At 38.1% G+C, this 18,616-nt stretch overlaps 1 protein-coding gene across 1 annotated transcript in view; it reads right to left on the bottom strand.

The window, feature by feature from the left end:
- pcdh15a (protocadherin-related 15a) overlaps window positions 1-18,616 on the bottom strand; it is a 213,709-nt gene that overhangs the window by 24,383 nt on the left and 170,710 nt on the right. Inside the window, exons 25-31 of the mRNA XM_053621203.1 lie at window positions 16,241-16,350; window positions 13,494-13,634; window positions 12,393-12,520; window positions 7,782-7,997; window positions 4,975-5,063; window positions 3,540-3,716; window positions 995-1,213 (exon numbers count right to left, since the gene is read on the bottom strand). Coding sequence (XP_053477178.1) covers window positions 995-1,213; window positions 3,540-3,716; window positions 4,975-5,063; window positions 7,782-7,997; window positions 12,393-12,520; window positions 13,494-13,634; window positions 16,241-16,350 — 1,080 coding nt within the window. The remainder of the gene's footprint in view (window positions 1-994; window positions 1,214-3,539; window positions 3,717-4,974; window positions 5,064-7,781; window positions 7,998-12,392; window positions 12,521-13,493; window positions 13,635-16,240; window positions 16,351-18,616) is intronic.

The following is an 18,616-nucleotide window of genomic DNA, read 5'->3' as shown; positions in this document are numbered from 1 at the left end:
CAAAACCCGCCATGTGCACATATTGAACTTCTGATCTTCGTATGCATAAATCTTATACCTGCACACAACTGCTCTACCATCATTCCATCAGGCTTTTACCAGTCATCACTGGCTTATACCAATGATCTTTTTTTTTGGTATGATGGGCCTCTATTTAATCAAAGATTCAAACATTTCACATTATGATTAGAATCTCAAGTGCACAGAGGAGGGTGGGATGCCTTTTGTGTCAAGGTTTCTTCCTCATGCTATTTCGCCTTTAACATCCTCACCTGGGATCTGGACACAGATTTCTGTAAAGTGACTTTGGGAAATGTCTGTGGTGAAAAATGTATTATAGAAATAAAACCAAATTGAAGCGCATTTAATTGAATCTGTGAGTGAGACCAGAAAGCCCAGTGGACCTACTGTAGATGTTTTTTCTTTGTCTCTCTGTCTCTTATTTATCTCCCTGGAGTGAAGAATTGATGGAGAATAGCTGCACAGACAGATGCTGTATTGTTGCGATGTTGGCTGAGGTGTGACAAAGCAGTGTGACGAGAATAGAGAACGCATCAGATCTGTCACAAAAGACTGTAATTAATCCACTTTTACATTGTGCTGGTGGGGAGATTTGCCTATTAGTATGCCTAATTACACAGAAATAACCTGCTTCATACCTGGCAGCAATTCAAACCACTTTCTCACTATTTCTGTCTTCGTCCATCACCTCTTCCTGTCTCTTTTCCTCTGTCTCTCTTCATTGTTAGGTCTCTCTCCTTCCTCTAGTACTTTCCACAGACTGTATATTGCTGTTGATAATGTCAAATCTCTCAGGACTGTAATGTGTTATTTACTAGAGATTCTGACTCTGAGAAGAAACAATCACTAGCAGTGTCTTTAACAACAATGGATTCACAATTCCAAAGGCAGGCCCGTTCATCAGTCTCGTCATGATAATCCTGCTCTCTGCTTTCTGCTTTTTTTTTCTCTCTCTTCCCAAACCAGTACTCACTGTTTGTAGGTGATCATGATGATGAGGATGGCTGGGATGCAGCAAAGGATGATGATGATGGCAAGGGCGAGTAGCGCTCCCTCTGTGTAGCCCACAGCCTGAGCAGCTTTCTTCACCGTAGCCACAATGTCTGGCGAGCGGATTTCCAAAATCCTCCCACCTTCACCCAGATATGGCTGGAACTCTTTATTAATGTCTAGAATCTTACCATCCAGAAACCTGCCAAATAAAGACTGAGAAGTTACCAGCATACAGTAACTACTGCCATTAACAGTAATATGTGTACTGGGATTTAAGAATATTCATGGATCCACAAACTACGTTTAAGAATATCAATAGTTGAGTAGTTATAGAAGGATTATATCACATTATACCACAGTGCTGTTGAAGTTGAATGAGTCTGATTGCCTAGAAGGCATTGATTAATCTTCTATAACAGCAGGGCTCGGACAGTAAGTCCAGCTTTAAGGTTTATGTTAATGCACTGATTCTAATATGGTATTATTATAGAATAAGAATTTACATGGGGACTGCTCAACAGGTCAGACATTTCAGTGGCTCAATAGGTAGCTAGCTAACATTAGCTCACTTGTTCACTTGATTGAGGTACGTAGAGTTCCCTAGGTTGTTTTTTTTGTTTGTTTTGTTTTGTTTTGCTATGGTCAGTGTGGTAAATTGCACTTATTTTCTGCAAACTATGAGAGAGAGCAATTCAGCTCTACTCCAAGAAAACTATATCCACCACCACCTCCGCTGTCAAGTATTGGAGCAAATATACAACACATAATATACCCTAAACCATCAGATTCTACCACGCAGAGGAGCAGTTCACAACTCAAGAAAAAAAAATAACTCTGCAAATCACTTGCAGTTTGGCAATAGAGAGGCAAAAGTTCCGTACTGCAGCTTTTAATAAAAAAATACTTACAAAAGTAAAAAAATTATATATAATGTGCAACAGGAATCATGGTTGAACAGTTTCCTGTTCCAGTCACCCAGGTGTACTAAAAATTTTTTAAATATCAATGGGAATATACTTTTTCTCATATGAATTCATAGGGGTGCCAATAATTGTTGCACACCTATGTTTAACAAAGATATTTTTTTGTGTTAAACCTGTGCTGTGTTTGCAATTGTTTTATATCAATGAGAGCAGAGTATTTTTGTGTTTTTTTTTAAACAAAAGATCAAAAGGTTAAACAATAAAGGCAATATAGTTACCTCATATTTACCAAGGGTGGCAATATTAGTTGAGGGCACTGTGTGTGTATATATATATATAAATATATATATATATATATATATATATATATATATATATATATATATATATATATATATACACACACACACACACACATATATACACATTGGGAAATAATAAGAAGCTTAACTTTGGGTCACACCACACCAACCTGTCATTGATTATTTTCCCACCTCTGATGTCATTTGTTAGTCTCAATTTGTCACAGTGTACACAGACAAGATTTTCCTTCTATACTCTATATCTTTATGATTACTTTGTGATTAGGTTAATGCTGCTGTTGTGAGCTACAATAGGCAGTACAAAGAATACATAATTGGCAACTTTCCGATGTCTACTTGTTACCACTATTTCACCAGAATATCTTGTCTTTAGGCCAGTCTGTGGTCAAGCTTGTGTATGATTCACATACTGTAATCACAAAAATCTCACCATACAGAATCCTCACAAATACAAGCTGATATCAATATAACTACTGTTGTCAGTCAATTATATTAGTAAATATATGTTATGAATATATTTGAGCAGCTAGAAAAGGTCTGTATTTAAAATGTGAGCTCTTTGTAATGCTGTGCAGTTATGAATATCTTAACTAGAATATTTTCAAATAAAATAAAGAACATGATTTCATTATCCACTTATTCTTCATGGCTAATTGGTTACACACAGCTCTATGGTGTAATACACTGACCCTTTGATAGACAATGGTGAAAAGTCTAATTAGCTCAAATGACAAAAACAGTTTAAATGAAATTAAGTTTGTCACCCCAATTACAGGATTCAGAGCTTGTCATTCCAAAAATGAAAGAAAAAATACTGCACTAAGTGCTTCTGAAATATTGCGTGTTGTACCTCAGTGTGTTGGCAGACATGTCAGTGTAAGGAAACTGCGTACATGCTGAAATAATCTTAATGATTACTAAAATCTCCTAGTCCTGTTCAGTGAAGAGACACTTTGAACCATCAATAATGCACATTAATAATTATAATGTAATAGGAACCCATTCCTAGTGGGGAACAATATCAGTTACAAATAAAAATAATATATTTTTATATGAAACAAATAGAAATTGTTACATAATTGAACTATATTAGAATAATTAATATGTGATAAGAGATATTATAATAAATTTGAAATTGGAAAACAGACCATTTTTCCCAGGGATGTCAAGCATTAGAGAGCACAGCTGCATAGCTTGAGTTGAGTTTCTGATTGTTCTCTGCTGGTAGGTTGGACTGTGTGTGTTGTATATCTTCATATACCACATGTGTGCTGCTTACTTGAAGAGCTCTTGTCGGGATATGGCCCTGTTTGTGAGAGGGTCGATGGCGTACACCTGCAAGTCTGATTTGCTGTAGTCCTCTAATGAATATCCTTCCCCATGCCGGCGTGGTCCGATGGATTCCACTATCACTTTAGCTCCAGGGATTTGGTCCTGCACATAGCGCTCGAGAATCCTGTGATCAAAAATACAATAAGCAATAAAACTCACTCAAACTATAGCCACAATATGGCATGAAAACATTTCTTTTGTTCCTTATATATGAAGTTCTGTATAGATCTTATCTGTATGGAACTTATAACATCCATGGACAAAACTCCATAAATTTCCTTCCTTGATAAATACAAATCTCGCTGCTGAAAATATAGTGCACAGTCATATGTGAGGGTCTATGAATTAAACAACTGTATCTCAATCAGTGAACAGTCAACTGAGACCATAAAACATTAAGTGCAACTGCAGAAAAGCTATATAACAGTTTCGAGTCTGTGCAAAGAAATCAAAGTTGCATCATATAAACCAAATCTCTCCACACATCCATTTCCTCACACTGGCAAGCCAGGAAATGAGGAGCGAGTCACAATGTCTCACAGTGGACTCATTTAGAAAGAATTAGAGATGAATCTTATGGATCCCCTGACTAAAGAGGCTTCTTATTTGAATGCTCAGTGGTTGGTTTGCTGCAGATCCAAAACAGCATTTCGATAGCCATACTAACCCCAGAGTGACGATGAATGAAGGATGCTTTAGGTGAGCTTTTCATCAGCAGAGCCTGAACAGCTTCTGAGGTAAGTGTTATAATGTTTGTCTATTAAGGTACTTAGTGAGAATCTACAATAGACCAGAGATTAAAAATCTAACAAAAAACACACAATCAGTGTGCAAAATCAGAATAAAATATAAAGCTTCACACAATTATATATAGTATAAAACTTGCACTGAAAAAACCTGTAAATTGTTGTCAAAAGCACTTCACCAAACACTGAGTTCAGGGCTCTGCTTGTGATGCTTACAATCCAGGTTTGTTATTTAGTAATTATTTATTATTATACTGATTTTTTTTGGTACTTTAAATAAATTTGCAAGCCTCGTTCCTTGGTGGACCAGTGGCTCGCATGCGGTGCTCTCACAGCTGCAACCTGGTTCAGACTTCCAGTCAGGGAACCAACCCAAACAACTTCCATTGGAGGGTTGCATGAGTCAGTGCACTCTCAGTGCTGGTCCAAAACCCCAAAATGGGGAGGGTTGTGTAAGGAAGGCATCTGGTGTAAAACTTGTGCCACAATCAAAATATGTACACAGGTGCACCGCTGTGGTGACCCCCAAAACTCAGTCTTGGCAGGATGATATAATGCATATATAGGAGCTGATAGTTAGTGTAATTCAAGAGGTAGAACAGTTAAACTGCTCCAGTCCAGTTACAGAAGCATCACCTGACAAGCTGCTCTTTGTTCTCTTCCACAACGGTAGGCGGCACATTGGACACCACTACCTGCATGTCCAATGCATTCACCACAGACACCTGAGAGACATATGAGAGAGAGAGAGAGAGAGAGAGAGAGAGAGAGAGAGAGAGAGAATTTGAATTTTTCACTTGCTGTGCCTTTCTGCCAAAAACAGGCTTTGAGACAAGCTGCCATATGCTGCTGTAATAGCCTTTAAATCTGTTAGCCAAAAGGAGCACATACACCTGAGAATGTTTCTGGAACAAACAACAGTTTTGCACATATAGCCTCCTGCTCCCTTTTTAACACACACAAGCAGTCAATTCTCTGAACCCCTTTTATTCCTTCAGTGACTTATTAGCTCCATTGCTTTCATGGAAATGCACAATTCACTGGCTACATAAGTACTAGAACGATGCAATTAGGAGGAAAATTGATTCACTTGACAGTAAACAAATGTAAATTTATTGCTGCACTAACAAGTGTGTTAGTGCACACAAACACATACACATCTGAATGCTTATCAAGATGCACATAGGTGACAAATTAAAAGGAAAAACAATATATAGAGCATCCCATAAATCCAGCATCATATGAGAAAAATAAAAACAAAACAAAAGCTTTTATTTATAGAACTTTCTCAATCTTTCCAAAAACTGCTGCAAGTAGAACAATTTGGATTAATTATTCCTTGCTCATACACATCAAGGTCTGTAGAAATATTAAATATGCATTAACCCTATGATGCTGTACATATGGGACACCCTGTACAGTGTGTTAATAAGGTGTTGAGTCAGCATGAGCCTCAAGAACAGCTTCAATGTACCATACATTGTGCTGTGAAAAAGAATTTGCTGTTTCTTCTGCTTTTGTGTATATCTCATACTAAATAGTTTTAGTATTGAAGCAAAAAAGTTATCCAACACCTATCACCTATTTGAAAAACTAATTGTCTTGCTGCATAATCCAGTTGTGGTCCAGGGGGTACTGTTGTGGATAAAAATGACATGAAATAAACAGGAGGGAGACCTAGTATGAGTAATATGTAATTTTATTGAAAATTCAAAGGACTGGTTGGATTCACACTTTATCTTTAAGAGTAACACACTATGGTTTATTAGTCACAGAGAAATATAAGAGCTGAGGAGGGCAGGCTGAGAAACACACACACTCTCGTACAGTCAAGGGCAGGCGTGCAGACATAACACCCACACACACACACACACTCTCTCTGTCTCTCTCTCTCTCACACACACACACACACACATAACATTATAACTTTATAAGAATAATAAAAAGGAGTATTAAGATATTATAAGGGTAATATAAAGAGTAGTGGGATATGTAGGATATTAGAAGGGTAATATAACGATATTATGAATTAGGAAGTACAGTAAACCATTTGCAAGCAGTATAACTATATATAAAATAGAGATATAGAGCAAATATGAAAGTAAATTATAAACCAGAAATACAGAAAAATGTAAAAGAAACTTACTCATAATTCAGATGGTGAAGATACTTGTCTCGCAAGGAAGGCCTTAATTTTAAGAGAAAACCATGAGGAGCCATTTATAAGGGTAGCTGAGTCAAGCTGCCCCCGCGAGATAAGAGTGAGACCAAGGTCTCTCTAAATTGTTTTGTCTCTCTCCCACTTTTGATCCTAATGGTATCCAGAAAGTCCTCTTTCAAAACATAATGGTAAATTTGATAAGCCTCTTTCAAAACATAATGGTAATGTAGATGAGCTCTTTTTTAACCCTACTGGTATTGATATCATAGTCTTTCTGAAATATATTGGTTATCTACTGTGTAAATACAGTATAAATACTGGAGCTTGAGCTCCAGGTGTCAGATCACTTCTGAGAATTCTCATTGGTGTGGATCTCGTGTGGTGGAACGGAACCAATAAATCTGGACCCTTGCTTCTTCTCACTCACGGCTGGTGTCTTTTTTTCTATCTTCAACTGGGTTTACAGATGTGAGTATTTGCTTCTATGTTGAATTTTAAGTGTTTTTGGGTAATAGGCTAAATTTGGGCCAGCAGTACCCCACCTTGTGCCCCATGCTTCCTGGGATAGGGATAGGCTCCAGGCTCCCTGCGACCCAGTAGGATAAACGGTATAGAAAATGGATGGATGGTTATGATAAAAAGGTATTAGAACACACAAAGCATCACAGCTTGCGACATATGGGGCTGTGTAGCAGTAGAGCATCGAACATCTGTGGGATGTGCTGGACAAACACGTCTGATCCATAGAGGCCTGAACTCACAACTTACAGTACTTAAAGGATCTGCTGCTAATGTTTTGGTGCCAGATACCACAGCACACCTTCAGAGGTCTTGTGGAGTCCATGCCTCGACAGGTCAGAGCTGTTTTGGTAACACAATGGGGACCTGCACAATATTAGTCAGTTCTCAATGGTTAATCGTTTTAATGTTATGTCTGATCAGTGTATTTTGTCTTCCTCAGCTTATTTAGCATCGGTAAAGTACATTCATACTTTAAGCAATTTTTCTAAATGAAACATCTAGACAATATGATTTGTACCCAAAAAAAGCTAGGACTGGGATGATTAAAGCCAAACACATTGCAGTTCTTGATGTCATTGACATTATACAATGTTCACAACTTAATCTATTTAATCTGTACATAACACCTTATACTCATTGCAAAACTTTTCTACTGTATTATATTATGTACCTTGAGCAACTGCCAAGGAAAATTCCCTGTAAGTGAAATCTTATTTGGCCAATTTTTTTCTGATTCAGACATATACACACTCACACTTACCACCACCCCGGCGCTGTTGCTCAGACCTTTTCCATAGTCATCAGTGGCGATGACCTCGAATTTAAAGTACGAGCGGCGCATGTTGCGATACATGATGGCACTTTTGATGATACCAGTGTATTGCTCGATGACAAAGCTGTCCTGACCCTCTGGAGTGGGGGGGATGATCAGCCTGTACGCCATCTTACTGTAGTTCCCTGTGTCTACGTCTGTAGCCTGCCACATAAATAACACACACACACACACACACACACACACACAAATGTACACAAGAACCTTTGAGCAATCAGTGTCAAAACTGGAGCATGTGAGCAGAGTATTCATTCCTACGAACGGATAAAAAAAAAAGCGAGAACAAGAGGTTGAAGATGAATATGGAGAGTCAATGAAAAACAAGAAAAGATTACCTAAGGAATTTAAAACTGCACATATTCACAACGCTTTCATTCAGCAGCTCTACAAGCATGTCCCAGTGAGAGGAACTACAGCTAAACTGTTGTTCAGAATAGAATTCAACTTGTTCATATAAAACTTTATGCATTATGTATGTGCAGTTTAAAGCTTAAAACTGAGAGAAAAAATATTTGATAACACGTTACTCAAGGACAGAGATTGGAAAGCCTACGCCTTCATAAGTCATCAATGTCAATTGATGTGTTTTCCCACCCTCTTTTGATTGACAGGATATAATGGGCCCTGATCATAGGATGTTTTTAAACTATTGGCCGATGGCGATAGCATGAAAAATTGCCTTTATCAGCCGATACTGGTGATATCGGTGCATCTCAAAAAAATAAAAATTATATATACACACACACACACACACACACACATATATATATATATATATATATATATATATATATATATATATATATATATATATATATATATACATACAGGTAAGTTTATGAAGTTGTGCAAGTTCAGACATGTAAATGTTTTAAAAGAAATTATATACATATATATAATTTCTTTTAAAACATTTACATGTCTGAACTTGCACAACTTCATAAGCTTACCTGTGAGCTACTAGGCACACTGATGAAGTTTGGTTGTAATGTATTTATAACTCTATTCAGATATTGCGACCTGGAGGAATTCCATCATTTGCAGAGGATTTTCTGTGATTTTATTTTCGTCCATATCAGTCATGTCAGTCTCTGTTCTCCCCAGAGCAGATTGCCTGCTTAAATTATCTGCTGTTCTTTTTTTGTTACCAACTCTGCAGTTTTCTGATAATTTTAGTCCTGTCCGGATCAATTTATTTTGCTGGCAGATGCTAAATCTTTCATTGAAATAAAGTTTTTTTGACCTCTGCTACTTGCCGCATTTGTGTACCCGAATAATGTAACGACGAAACGCTGCTGACAAATCTCTCAACAATATACTTATTATGTGTTGTATAACTTCATGTCCATACTGCCTGCATTGGGAACCCATTAGTAAAGGAAAGAGAAGAAAATAAATCAAAACAGTGAGATCGCAAAGACTAATTAAATGGGCAATTATATTGTCAGCAACAAGTATAAAGCCACTTCATATTCACATATTCTACAATATCATACAATAATTAGTTACTGTTAGTTAATGATTGTGCCTTGTGTCCAGGGGTACCCCACCTTGTGCCCCATGCTCCCTGGGATAGGGATAGGCTCCAGGCTCCCCGCAACCCAGTAGGATAAGCGGTATAGAAAATGGATGGCTGGATGGATGGATGGTTATGATAAAACGGTGTTAGAACACACAGAGCATCACAGCTTGCGACATATGGGGCTGTGTAGCAGTAGAGCATCGAGCATCTGTAGGATGTGCTGGACAAACACGTCCGATCCATAGAGGCCTGAACTCACAACTTACAGGACTTAAAGGATCTGCTGCTAATGTCTTGGTGCCAGATACCACAGCACACCTTCAGAGGTCTTGTGGAGTCCATGCCTCGACAGGTCAGAGCTGTTTTGGTAAAACAAGGGGGACCTACACAATATTAGGCAGGTGGTTTTAATGTTATGACTGATCCGTGTATTTTGTCTTCCTCAGCTTATTTAGCCTCAGTAAAGTACATTCATATTTGAAGAAATTTTCTAAGTGAAACATCTAGACAATATATTTTGTACAGTATGTTCCTCCCCTGATAAATTATCTGCTGTTCTTTTTTTGTTACCAACTCTGCAGTTTTCTGATAATTTTAGTCCTGTCTGGATCGATTTATTTTGCTGGCAGATGCTAAATCTTGCATTGAAATAAAGTTTTTTTGACCTCTGCTACTTGTCGCATTTGTGTACCCGAAACATTTCCCGAATGACGTAATGACGAAAAGCTGCTGACAAATCTCTCAACAATATACTTATTATGCGTTACATAACTTCATGTCCATTCTGCCTGCATTGGGAACCCATTAGTAAAGGAAAGAGAAGAAAATAAATCAAAACCGTGTGATCGCAAAGGCTAATTAAATTGTCGGCTACAAGTACAAAGCCACTTCATATTCATATATTCTACAATATCATACAATAATTAGTTATCTAGAAATTAATGAATGAGCAGTTGTATCGCTGTATGGGTACCATTATCATGAAAAGTTTGACGCTGTTAAATAAATGAACATGATATGGCCATGTGAAACATAATAATCTCATTTCCCTCAGCGAAACTAATTCCATCCAGATATGGCTTAAGATTAAATATTTTCTGTTTTTGATATTTAGCCTGTGCTAACAAATAGAGCAATTAACTGTGGATGAGCACTAGCTGTGCTTAACGTTGCTGTCACTATGGTTACCACTCTAGAAACAGCACTGTCCTGCTGTTTGAAGAGCTGCACTGAGTGCAGAATCCTGACCTTTCGTATGGGAATTGGAAAGAGTCAGGTGGAGTGGAGAGTGACATGTCACCTGTCATGTGAAAAACCCCTTAAAGCTAAATACGACAATATTATTTTCCATATAAATAGTCCAATATGATATCCATCATTACAAATGACATACGCTCAGTACTGGGTAAGTTACTCAAAAAACGTAATCCACTACAGATTACTAATTACTACTTTAAAATTGTAATTTGATTACATTACTGTCACTACGTGTTCTGCCATATTAATTCTACATCAGAGTGTGTTTGTCGTGTCACTTCATCACCCTTATATGGCTCTGTCATACCAGAAATAAGAAGTCAGTTCTTAAAGCTCTAATGTAAGTCAGCCTAGAAAATATCATACAAACTACAAAGTCAGTGAAACTGTCATTGTACGTGTTTTATGTCAACCTGATAAAAAATGCAGCTTTTATGTCATCTGACACCTGTTGGAACAAGGTTTTATTAATCTTTATAAAGGTTTATGTTAGTTGTCAGGACGGGCTTCAGGTTTAGGTTACATAAAGCCATCTAAGCAGCAACTTTATTTCCAGTTAATGGAGTTATGAATTGATATACTGTACAGTGGTGCTTGAAAGTTTGTCATGTGAGGAAATCTACCAACATCCCAGAGTTAAAGTTGTTCTGTACTGAGGAATGGGCTAAAATTCCTCCAGGTTGATGTGCAGGACTGATCAACAGTTACTGGAAATGTTTAGTTGCAGTTATTGCTGCACAAGGGGGTCACACTAGATACTGAAAGCAAAGGTTCACATACTTTTGCCATGCACAGATATGCAATGTTGGACCATTTTCCTCAATAAATAAATGACCAAGTATAATATTTTTGTAATATTTGTTTCATTGGGTTCTCTTTATCTACTTTTAGGACTCATGTGAAAATCTGATGTCATATTTATATAGAAATGTAGAAATGTTTTCACAAACTTTCAAGCACCACTGTAAAATGGACGAAATTAAGTCTGCAGAGCTCAAATTTTGTTATTGCAAATAGATCTTTTAAGTCTGTAAATTGACTTCGCAAGTCAAATTTGATGTGATAACGGTTTGAGAAAAACAGCAGCATAATCAGAGCTCTTGCTTTTGTTTTGAACTAGTGTGTCAGCAAGACAGACTGAGGGAACAAAATGACAGAATCATTTCCAACTCTCACAGCTCCACTCAGCTGCACGTGGGCTGTTTTTTCGATCGGCGTGTTTGCTGGAGTGTGCTTTCCTCTTCCTCTCGTTTCCTCCCTGCTTCCTATTTCAGACTGTTAGAGGCTTAATGTTATTTGAGTCTGTTTTCAATCAGTTAAATCATTAATGCTGAGTAATCAATCAAACAGTTCTAGACTTATTATTAGCCCAGAAAAGCTAACAAGCAGCCTGTGACACGTCGCATGTGAGCAATTTATATAAGTGTGTGGTGGTCAGAAGGAGTGATAGTTAAAGAGAACGACAGCAGCAAAACTTTTGTGAAGGTGACATTTTCTGGGTGAGAGTGGAGGACAGGGTCTAATTGGACAGGAACACAGTGGAGGTATAGGTGGGTGGCATTGGAGCAGAGTTGGCAGGTGAACCTGTCTGAGGAGACAAAAGTTCACTATTCTAACAATCACATATGCAGCCAGCAGCTAGCACATATAGAAGCTTACATAGTACAAAAACACCCAAGTGGCCACAATTGGGATGTATAATCGTAGATTTTGACTCAAAGTCCTCTGATTCTCAGATATAAATTATTTTGGATACTCACAATAATCTTCAGGACTGACGTGAAGGTCTTAGTGTCCTCGGTTACTCCGCCAATGTACAAGGACTCGGTGAACACTGGAGGATGATCGTTCTCATCCTGCACGTTGATAAACACCTTGGCTGTGTTTGCTGTGTATTATTTTCCATTTATTCATGCACATACACACAAACACAAAAGAAGTGAAGGTGACTGGGTTAGAAACAGCTCTCAGTATGTGAAACTGCTGAACCTATTTGTCACGGTTAGAGTTTGAGGTGCATAGAATAAATATGTACACAAAGCCGGTTCAACCTCCACGCAAGGGTAGAGCTGAGAAGTATGTACTGTCAAAAGCATTTTTTTTTCTTCCACTGTGCAATGCTGAAAAGTCTAATATCATGTGGTTGTGAACTAGGAACCTATTGTGACAAACAAAGTGTTATTCATCATATCAGATAATAAAACTATTTATCATATCAGATAATTAGACACAAAAATGTGTACAGTGTTTAAAATGACAAAATGAGTGCGGTAAGAGTTAATTCAACACTCGTACAGTATACACACACACACACACACACACACACACACACACACACACTCTGCTGCATTTACAGACTACATGCAATAATATTCAGCAGAATAATTTCCCCCTGTAGCACAATATGTTCTTGAGTGGGCTTTAAGTGCATTTTTAGTCTCCATGCAAAGCAAAAACCCACTAGACCCAAATTGATTCAAACCATTAACACAGCATTATGAAGTTCATGCAGCAAAGTGTGCTTTAATGTGTGTCGATGTTTGTTCATGCATATGTGTGTGTGTGTGTGTCTGACAAATTGGCCTGTGACAATCTTACTTATGTGATGCTAGTCCTGTTCCGCTCTGATCCTTTCAACACACATCAATAAAGTTTTAATAAAAAGCTCTCAGCAGGTGGGATGCCTTTTTGTTTGAGTGGGAATGCAGATACAGCGGGGAGCAGGTAGAGAGAGTGAGATAGCCATGTTGCTTTCCAGGCCTCAGCCTGCGATAATGCAACAGCAGTGACATCTGTCTGAGAAAGCTGCCAGGGCTGCTTCATATCATGTCTGAGGTCATGACCTTTTGTGCAGCACTTACTTTTGGAAGGCACGCGCAGGTTGGCCAAAACGAGGACCAGAGAGTCGGCCTGCAGACGGAGCTCATAGCTGGTGCGCGTCTCATAGTCTAGCAGCTTTGCGGTGTAAATCATTCCAGTGCGGTTATCCACTCTAAACTCACCTACAAATACAAACACAAAATGATGTGAGAACATTTCACAGAGGACACAATGAGTCAAAGAGACGAGATGAAACTAAAGAAAGTATAAACGGTACACAATGCTGTGAAAAAGTATTTGCCCTCATCTTGATTTCTTCTGTTTTTTGTGTATATCTCACACTAGTTTTAGATCTTCATACAAAATACAACATAAAATAAAGGCAACCTGAGGAAACACACAATATAGTTATTTATTTCTTTTTTTAATTGAAGAAACAAAGTTTTCCAACACCTATCACCCATTTGACATTTGACACTCTCCAAATTCTCCCAAAAGGTTTGAGGATCATCAAGGTGTGTTTTGGCAAAATTCAGACGAACCTTAATGTTCTTCTGGCTTAGCAGTGGTTTTTGCCTTGCCACTCTTCCATGGAAGCCATTTTTGCCCAGTGTCTTTCTGATGAACAGTGACCTTTATTGATGCAAAAGAGGCTTGTAGATCCTTTGATGTTGTCCTTGCTGGATGAGTAGTTGCTGTGCTCTCATAGGAATTTTGGAAGGTCGGCCACTTCAGGGAAGATTCACTACCATGTAGTTTTTTGATTTGGAGAAAATGGCTCTCACTGTGGTTCTTTGGAGTCCCAGAGCCTTTGAAATCTCTGTGTAACTGTTCCAAGACTGATGTATTTCAATCACTTTCTTCCTCGTCATTTCTGGAATTTCTTTCAATTTCAGCATAGTGTGTTACTGGGTAAGAGCTTTTAACCCACTTCATGCTGTTGAAAAAGTTCTATTTAAGTGTAGATTTGATTGAACAGTGTTTGCAGTAATCAGGTCTGGTTGTGTCTAGTCCAGCTGAACCCCATTATGAATGCAGGTTTATAGATTTGGGGAATTAGTAACTATGGGTGCAAATACATTTTCACACAGGCACAGATGGTATTGGATAACTTTATTATTCAATAAATAACATTATCATTTAAAAACTGTATTTTGTGTTTACTCAGGTTGCCTTTGTTTTATCTAAGAGTTTGCTTTAATTTCTGAAACAATTTAGTATAAGATATACACAAAAACAGAATTAATCAGGATGGGGGGCAAATACTTTTTCACAACAGTGTACATAGATGAGCATGCCATCAAATAAATAAATAAATAAAATAATGCAACAACCGGTGTCACGTGACACAGAGAAAGTGTGTGTTAGTTGTCACCCTGCCCTGCTGATAGTGGTCCATTAGGGACGAGCTAGCTAGTGGGTGGGAACTGCCAAAATGACCAAACAAACCAAAAACATTGTATGGTTAAAATATATTGTTTAATTCTATCTATATATTTTGCAAAGCCAGTATTCAGCTACTGCTAACATGAACATTGCCATGGCAAAGAGTATGATCTACAGCCTGGATCAGTTAAACCATGGTGAGTACACTCCCTAAGGGAAATGAGCAAGGGCACACAGCTACCGCAACCAGAGCTTATAAATGAGGAAAGCGTGTGTCAGGAAAGGGTGAGTCAGAGGTCTCCAAGAGAAGTATAAGGGTTTGAAGAAATACTGCAGCATTTTTCAACCTAATCTCTATCCACTGTTTCTGTAGTACATGTGCGAAAAAAGACAATCATTTTGAGATTTTCCCCTCTACTTGGAAAAGAACCAAAAAATATTAAATCTATGTGCAGTTATTGACTTCGATCAACAAACATCAAGAATGTCAGCGTGAGAATATATAACATGAATTCAAAACTACAGCTTTGACATGGTATTAAGAAAGGTCTTAGCATGGAGCACATATCAAAGACTGTTTGAACAAAGTTATACATATGTAGTTAAATTCAACCTTCAAACACTGAAACAATATGTACACTGATCAGCCATTACATTAAAACCACTGACAGGTGACGTGAATAACATTGATTATCTCATTACAGTGGCACCTGTCAGATATATTAGGCAGGAAGTGAACAGTCAGTTCTCAAAGTTGATGTGTTGGAAGCTGGAAAAATGCGCAAGTGTAAGGATCTGAGCAACTCTGACAAGGGCCAAATTGTGATGGCTAGACGACTGGATCGGAGGATCTCCAAAATGGCAGGTCTTGTGGGATGTTCCCGGCATGCCACAGGACACCTTCAGAGGTCTTGTGAAGTCCATGCCTCAATGGGTCAGAGCTATTTTCGCAACACAAGGGGGACCACCACAATATTAGGCAGGTGGTTTTAATGTTATGGCTGTTCTGTGTATGTTTTCCTTAAGCTTCTGTGGTAGTCATGTTTGGTGTTAGTCATGTTTGATGGTAATGCACAACACCGAATTCTTCCCTGTGGAAAAAGTACACCCATCTCTGAAAGAAGTAGTACCCAGATTTAGAGGTTAATTTTCAAATATCTCTGACTAAAACAAAACCCGAATAAATGCTTTCTACTAAATATCATCATAAACATTTGCTGCCATTCTTCTGAGTACAGAGAAATTTGTCAGAAAAGCTTGTCACTGATAATCACATATGTTAAAGATGAAAATCTGTTGTAAGAAGAAAGCAAGAGCACTATTAATTATCCAAACAAAGCAAACAAATACGTGGACGAAAGAGCTGTCTGATATTCTGTTCTACTTTTCTCAGGTCACTTACCTCCCTGATTGCCTCCCACGATGGAGTAGAACACGGTGGTGTTTGCAGCTGCTGCAAGAACCATTCCTACAGCCTGGCCGATCGGAGCATTCTCACTCACCGGGCTGAACCTGATCACAAAAATGACATAAATCAATACCCCTAACTTGCCCAGCTGCAATCCCTCATGCACTTGACTCTCCTTCTCCATTAGGCCTCACATACACTAAAAGCACGCTGCGAATTTTCTTCGTCAGATTTCAGTTCCAGTGTGAATCAAAGCTGCCAAACTGAATATAATGTGGGATCAGATAATGATCACTGCACTTACACCAGAGCAGTTAATCTTCAATGAGAGCTCTTACACAATAACAGCACCTCAAAACTAAGATGAAAGGGAAGATTAGTGCTTTCTGAATCCCACTTAGTGACACAGAGGTGAATTTGAGATAATAAAAAAAGGAGATGGGGATAAAAGCGAGCCCATTTTCGAGTTTATGGGAACAGCCTAGGGAAGTCGGCCTTTAAAAGAAACTTGCACTTAGAAGTTCAAAGATCTTAAATGGAAGTTTTAAAGTTCTGCCCTAGTTGAATTTCTTTTCTTGTGCAGGCAATATTGTTACTGCTCTTAGTCAAGTTAGGTTAATTTATAAAGCACACACTGACTGCGTTTACATGGACAGCAGTAATCTAATTTTTGACCTTATTCTGAATAAGACAATATTGTGATTAAGGTGTTTACATGAGATGCTTTTCAAATATTCCTTTCATGTTCCTGTTTTACATGTTATAGAACATAGTTCGATTAACATCTCACGTCACTACGTCACCGCGCCACATTGTCCGACGTTCCCTACAGAATTTCACGTATTAACATATAGTTCGTCTACGATATGGTACCGTATACAGTTTTAGTTGTTTCATTTTTAATTTTATGAAAGCTTCAAGTGTGGTTAATTATTTGTCATGCTGTACGTGCAAACAGACGACTGCATGAAGCTGTGGGCTGCATACTCCCAAACGACATTAATAGTGTGATTAAGGTGTTTACATGTCTGTAATGCACTTCAATAATGCGACTAAAATAGGAATACTCCACATGTCTTAATTCGATTTGTGTTTACTTCGAGTATGACTTTAGTCGGATTAAGGTCATCAATAATCGCTGTTTACATGGTAGTTTCTTAATCAGAGTATTGTCATAATCAGGTTAATATCGGATTATTGTTGTCCATGTAAACGTACTGACTGTAATTGGCAGTAATTAGCAACTGTAAACATATTTAAAGTACTGTACTATCTTACATAATATATAATATAAAATAACACATAATCCAGTACACTTGCTCATATGGTTGATGCTTTTTTTCTTTAAGTGTCTTACAATTGATGCAAGACACAACTGATTTGAAGGTTAAGGCTCTTACACAAGGACCCAACCATGGCAGTTTGGCAGTGCTGTGATTTGAACACATCAACCAAATGAGTAAATGCACTGGATTATGTGTTATATTTTATACTATGTAAGATATTATAGTACTTTACTGTAAATATGCTTACAAAAACAAACAAACAGTACTTTATTGTCAACTGAGTTGCCAGTAAATTACAGTGCGTTTAAAAAAAAATATTAACAGTACAGTACTGGAAAGAGGAATTAATAATAAATTAAAAAACCAAAACACTCCTATATCTAATTTATTCACATAACTAAAGTGGCGGTTTCTCGTCATTAGGTGTGTTGTCATCATAGACGTTTTACATTTAGAAAAGGGTTTTGAGCTTGTGTAGTTTCAGGACTGACAGAAATATACAGTTAGGCACATCTAGAAGTGAGGGGAGAGTGGGTGGACCGCAGCTGCGTTGCATTCCTATGCACTCCGATAACAAAAAAAAAGAAAGCAGCACAGTGATTACGGGCAGGATAAACCTGCTGCAGACTCCAGCCCTGACCCGCTATGCTGGAAGGCCGATGAAATGTTCTTTCCATTATCACTGAGACAATAGGAAGCTGCTGCAGCTCCACACTTCCACTGTCAGCAGAAAGTCAAAAGCTTTCCCATTAACAACCCAAAGCCGATAAGCCTCCCATCAGTTCCCATGGAAATTACCCATGCCATAAATAGCCCACATGTTGGTGGAGGGGCGAGAGAGGCAGAGCTGCTTCACACTGTGCGTTCCTGTCTCCTTTCAGCTGAGACACACTTGGGGGAAAAAATGGTGAGTGAAATAGTGAGTGACTTTCTCTTTGGTGTCTCTTAGTTTGACACTAGAAATAAACAGCAAAGAAATGGAGGCAGGGAGAAGTGGGAGGAAAAAGCATACTGAAAGACTTCATCATAAAACATCATCACTGTGAAGCATATTAAAGGATAATGTGAAGGATGTCAGTGCTTC

Source organism: Ictalurus furcatus, chromosome 3, assembly GCF_023375685.1.
Source record: "Ictalurus furcatus strain D&B chromosome 3, Billie_1.0, whole genome shotgun sequence".
Lineage (NCBI taxonomy): Eukaryota > Metazoa > Chordata > Actinopteri > Siluriformes > Ictaluridae > Ictalurus > Ictalurus furcatus.
Note: the sequence above shows the minus strand (reverse complement) of the source record. Positions and strands in the feature narration are given on the sequence as shown.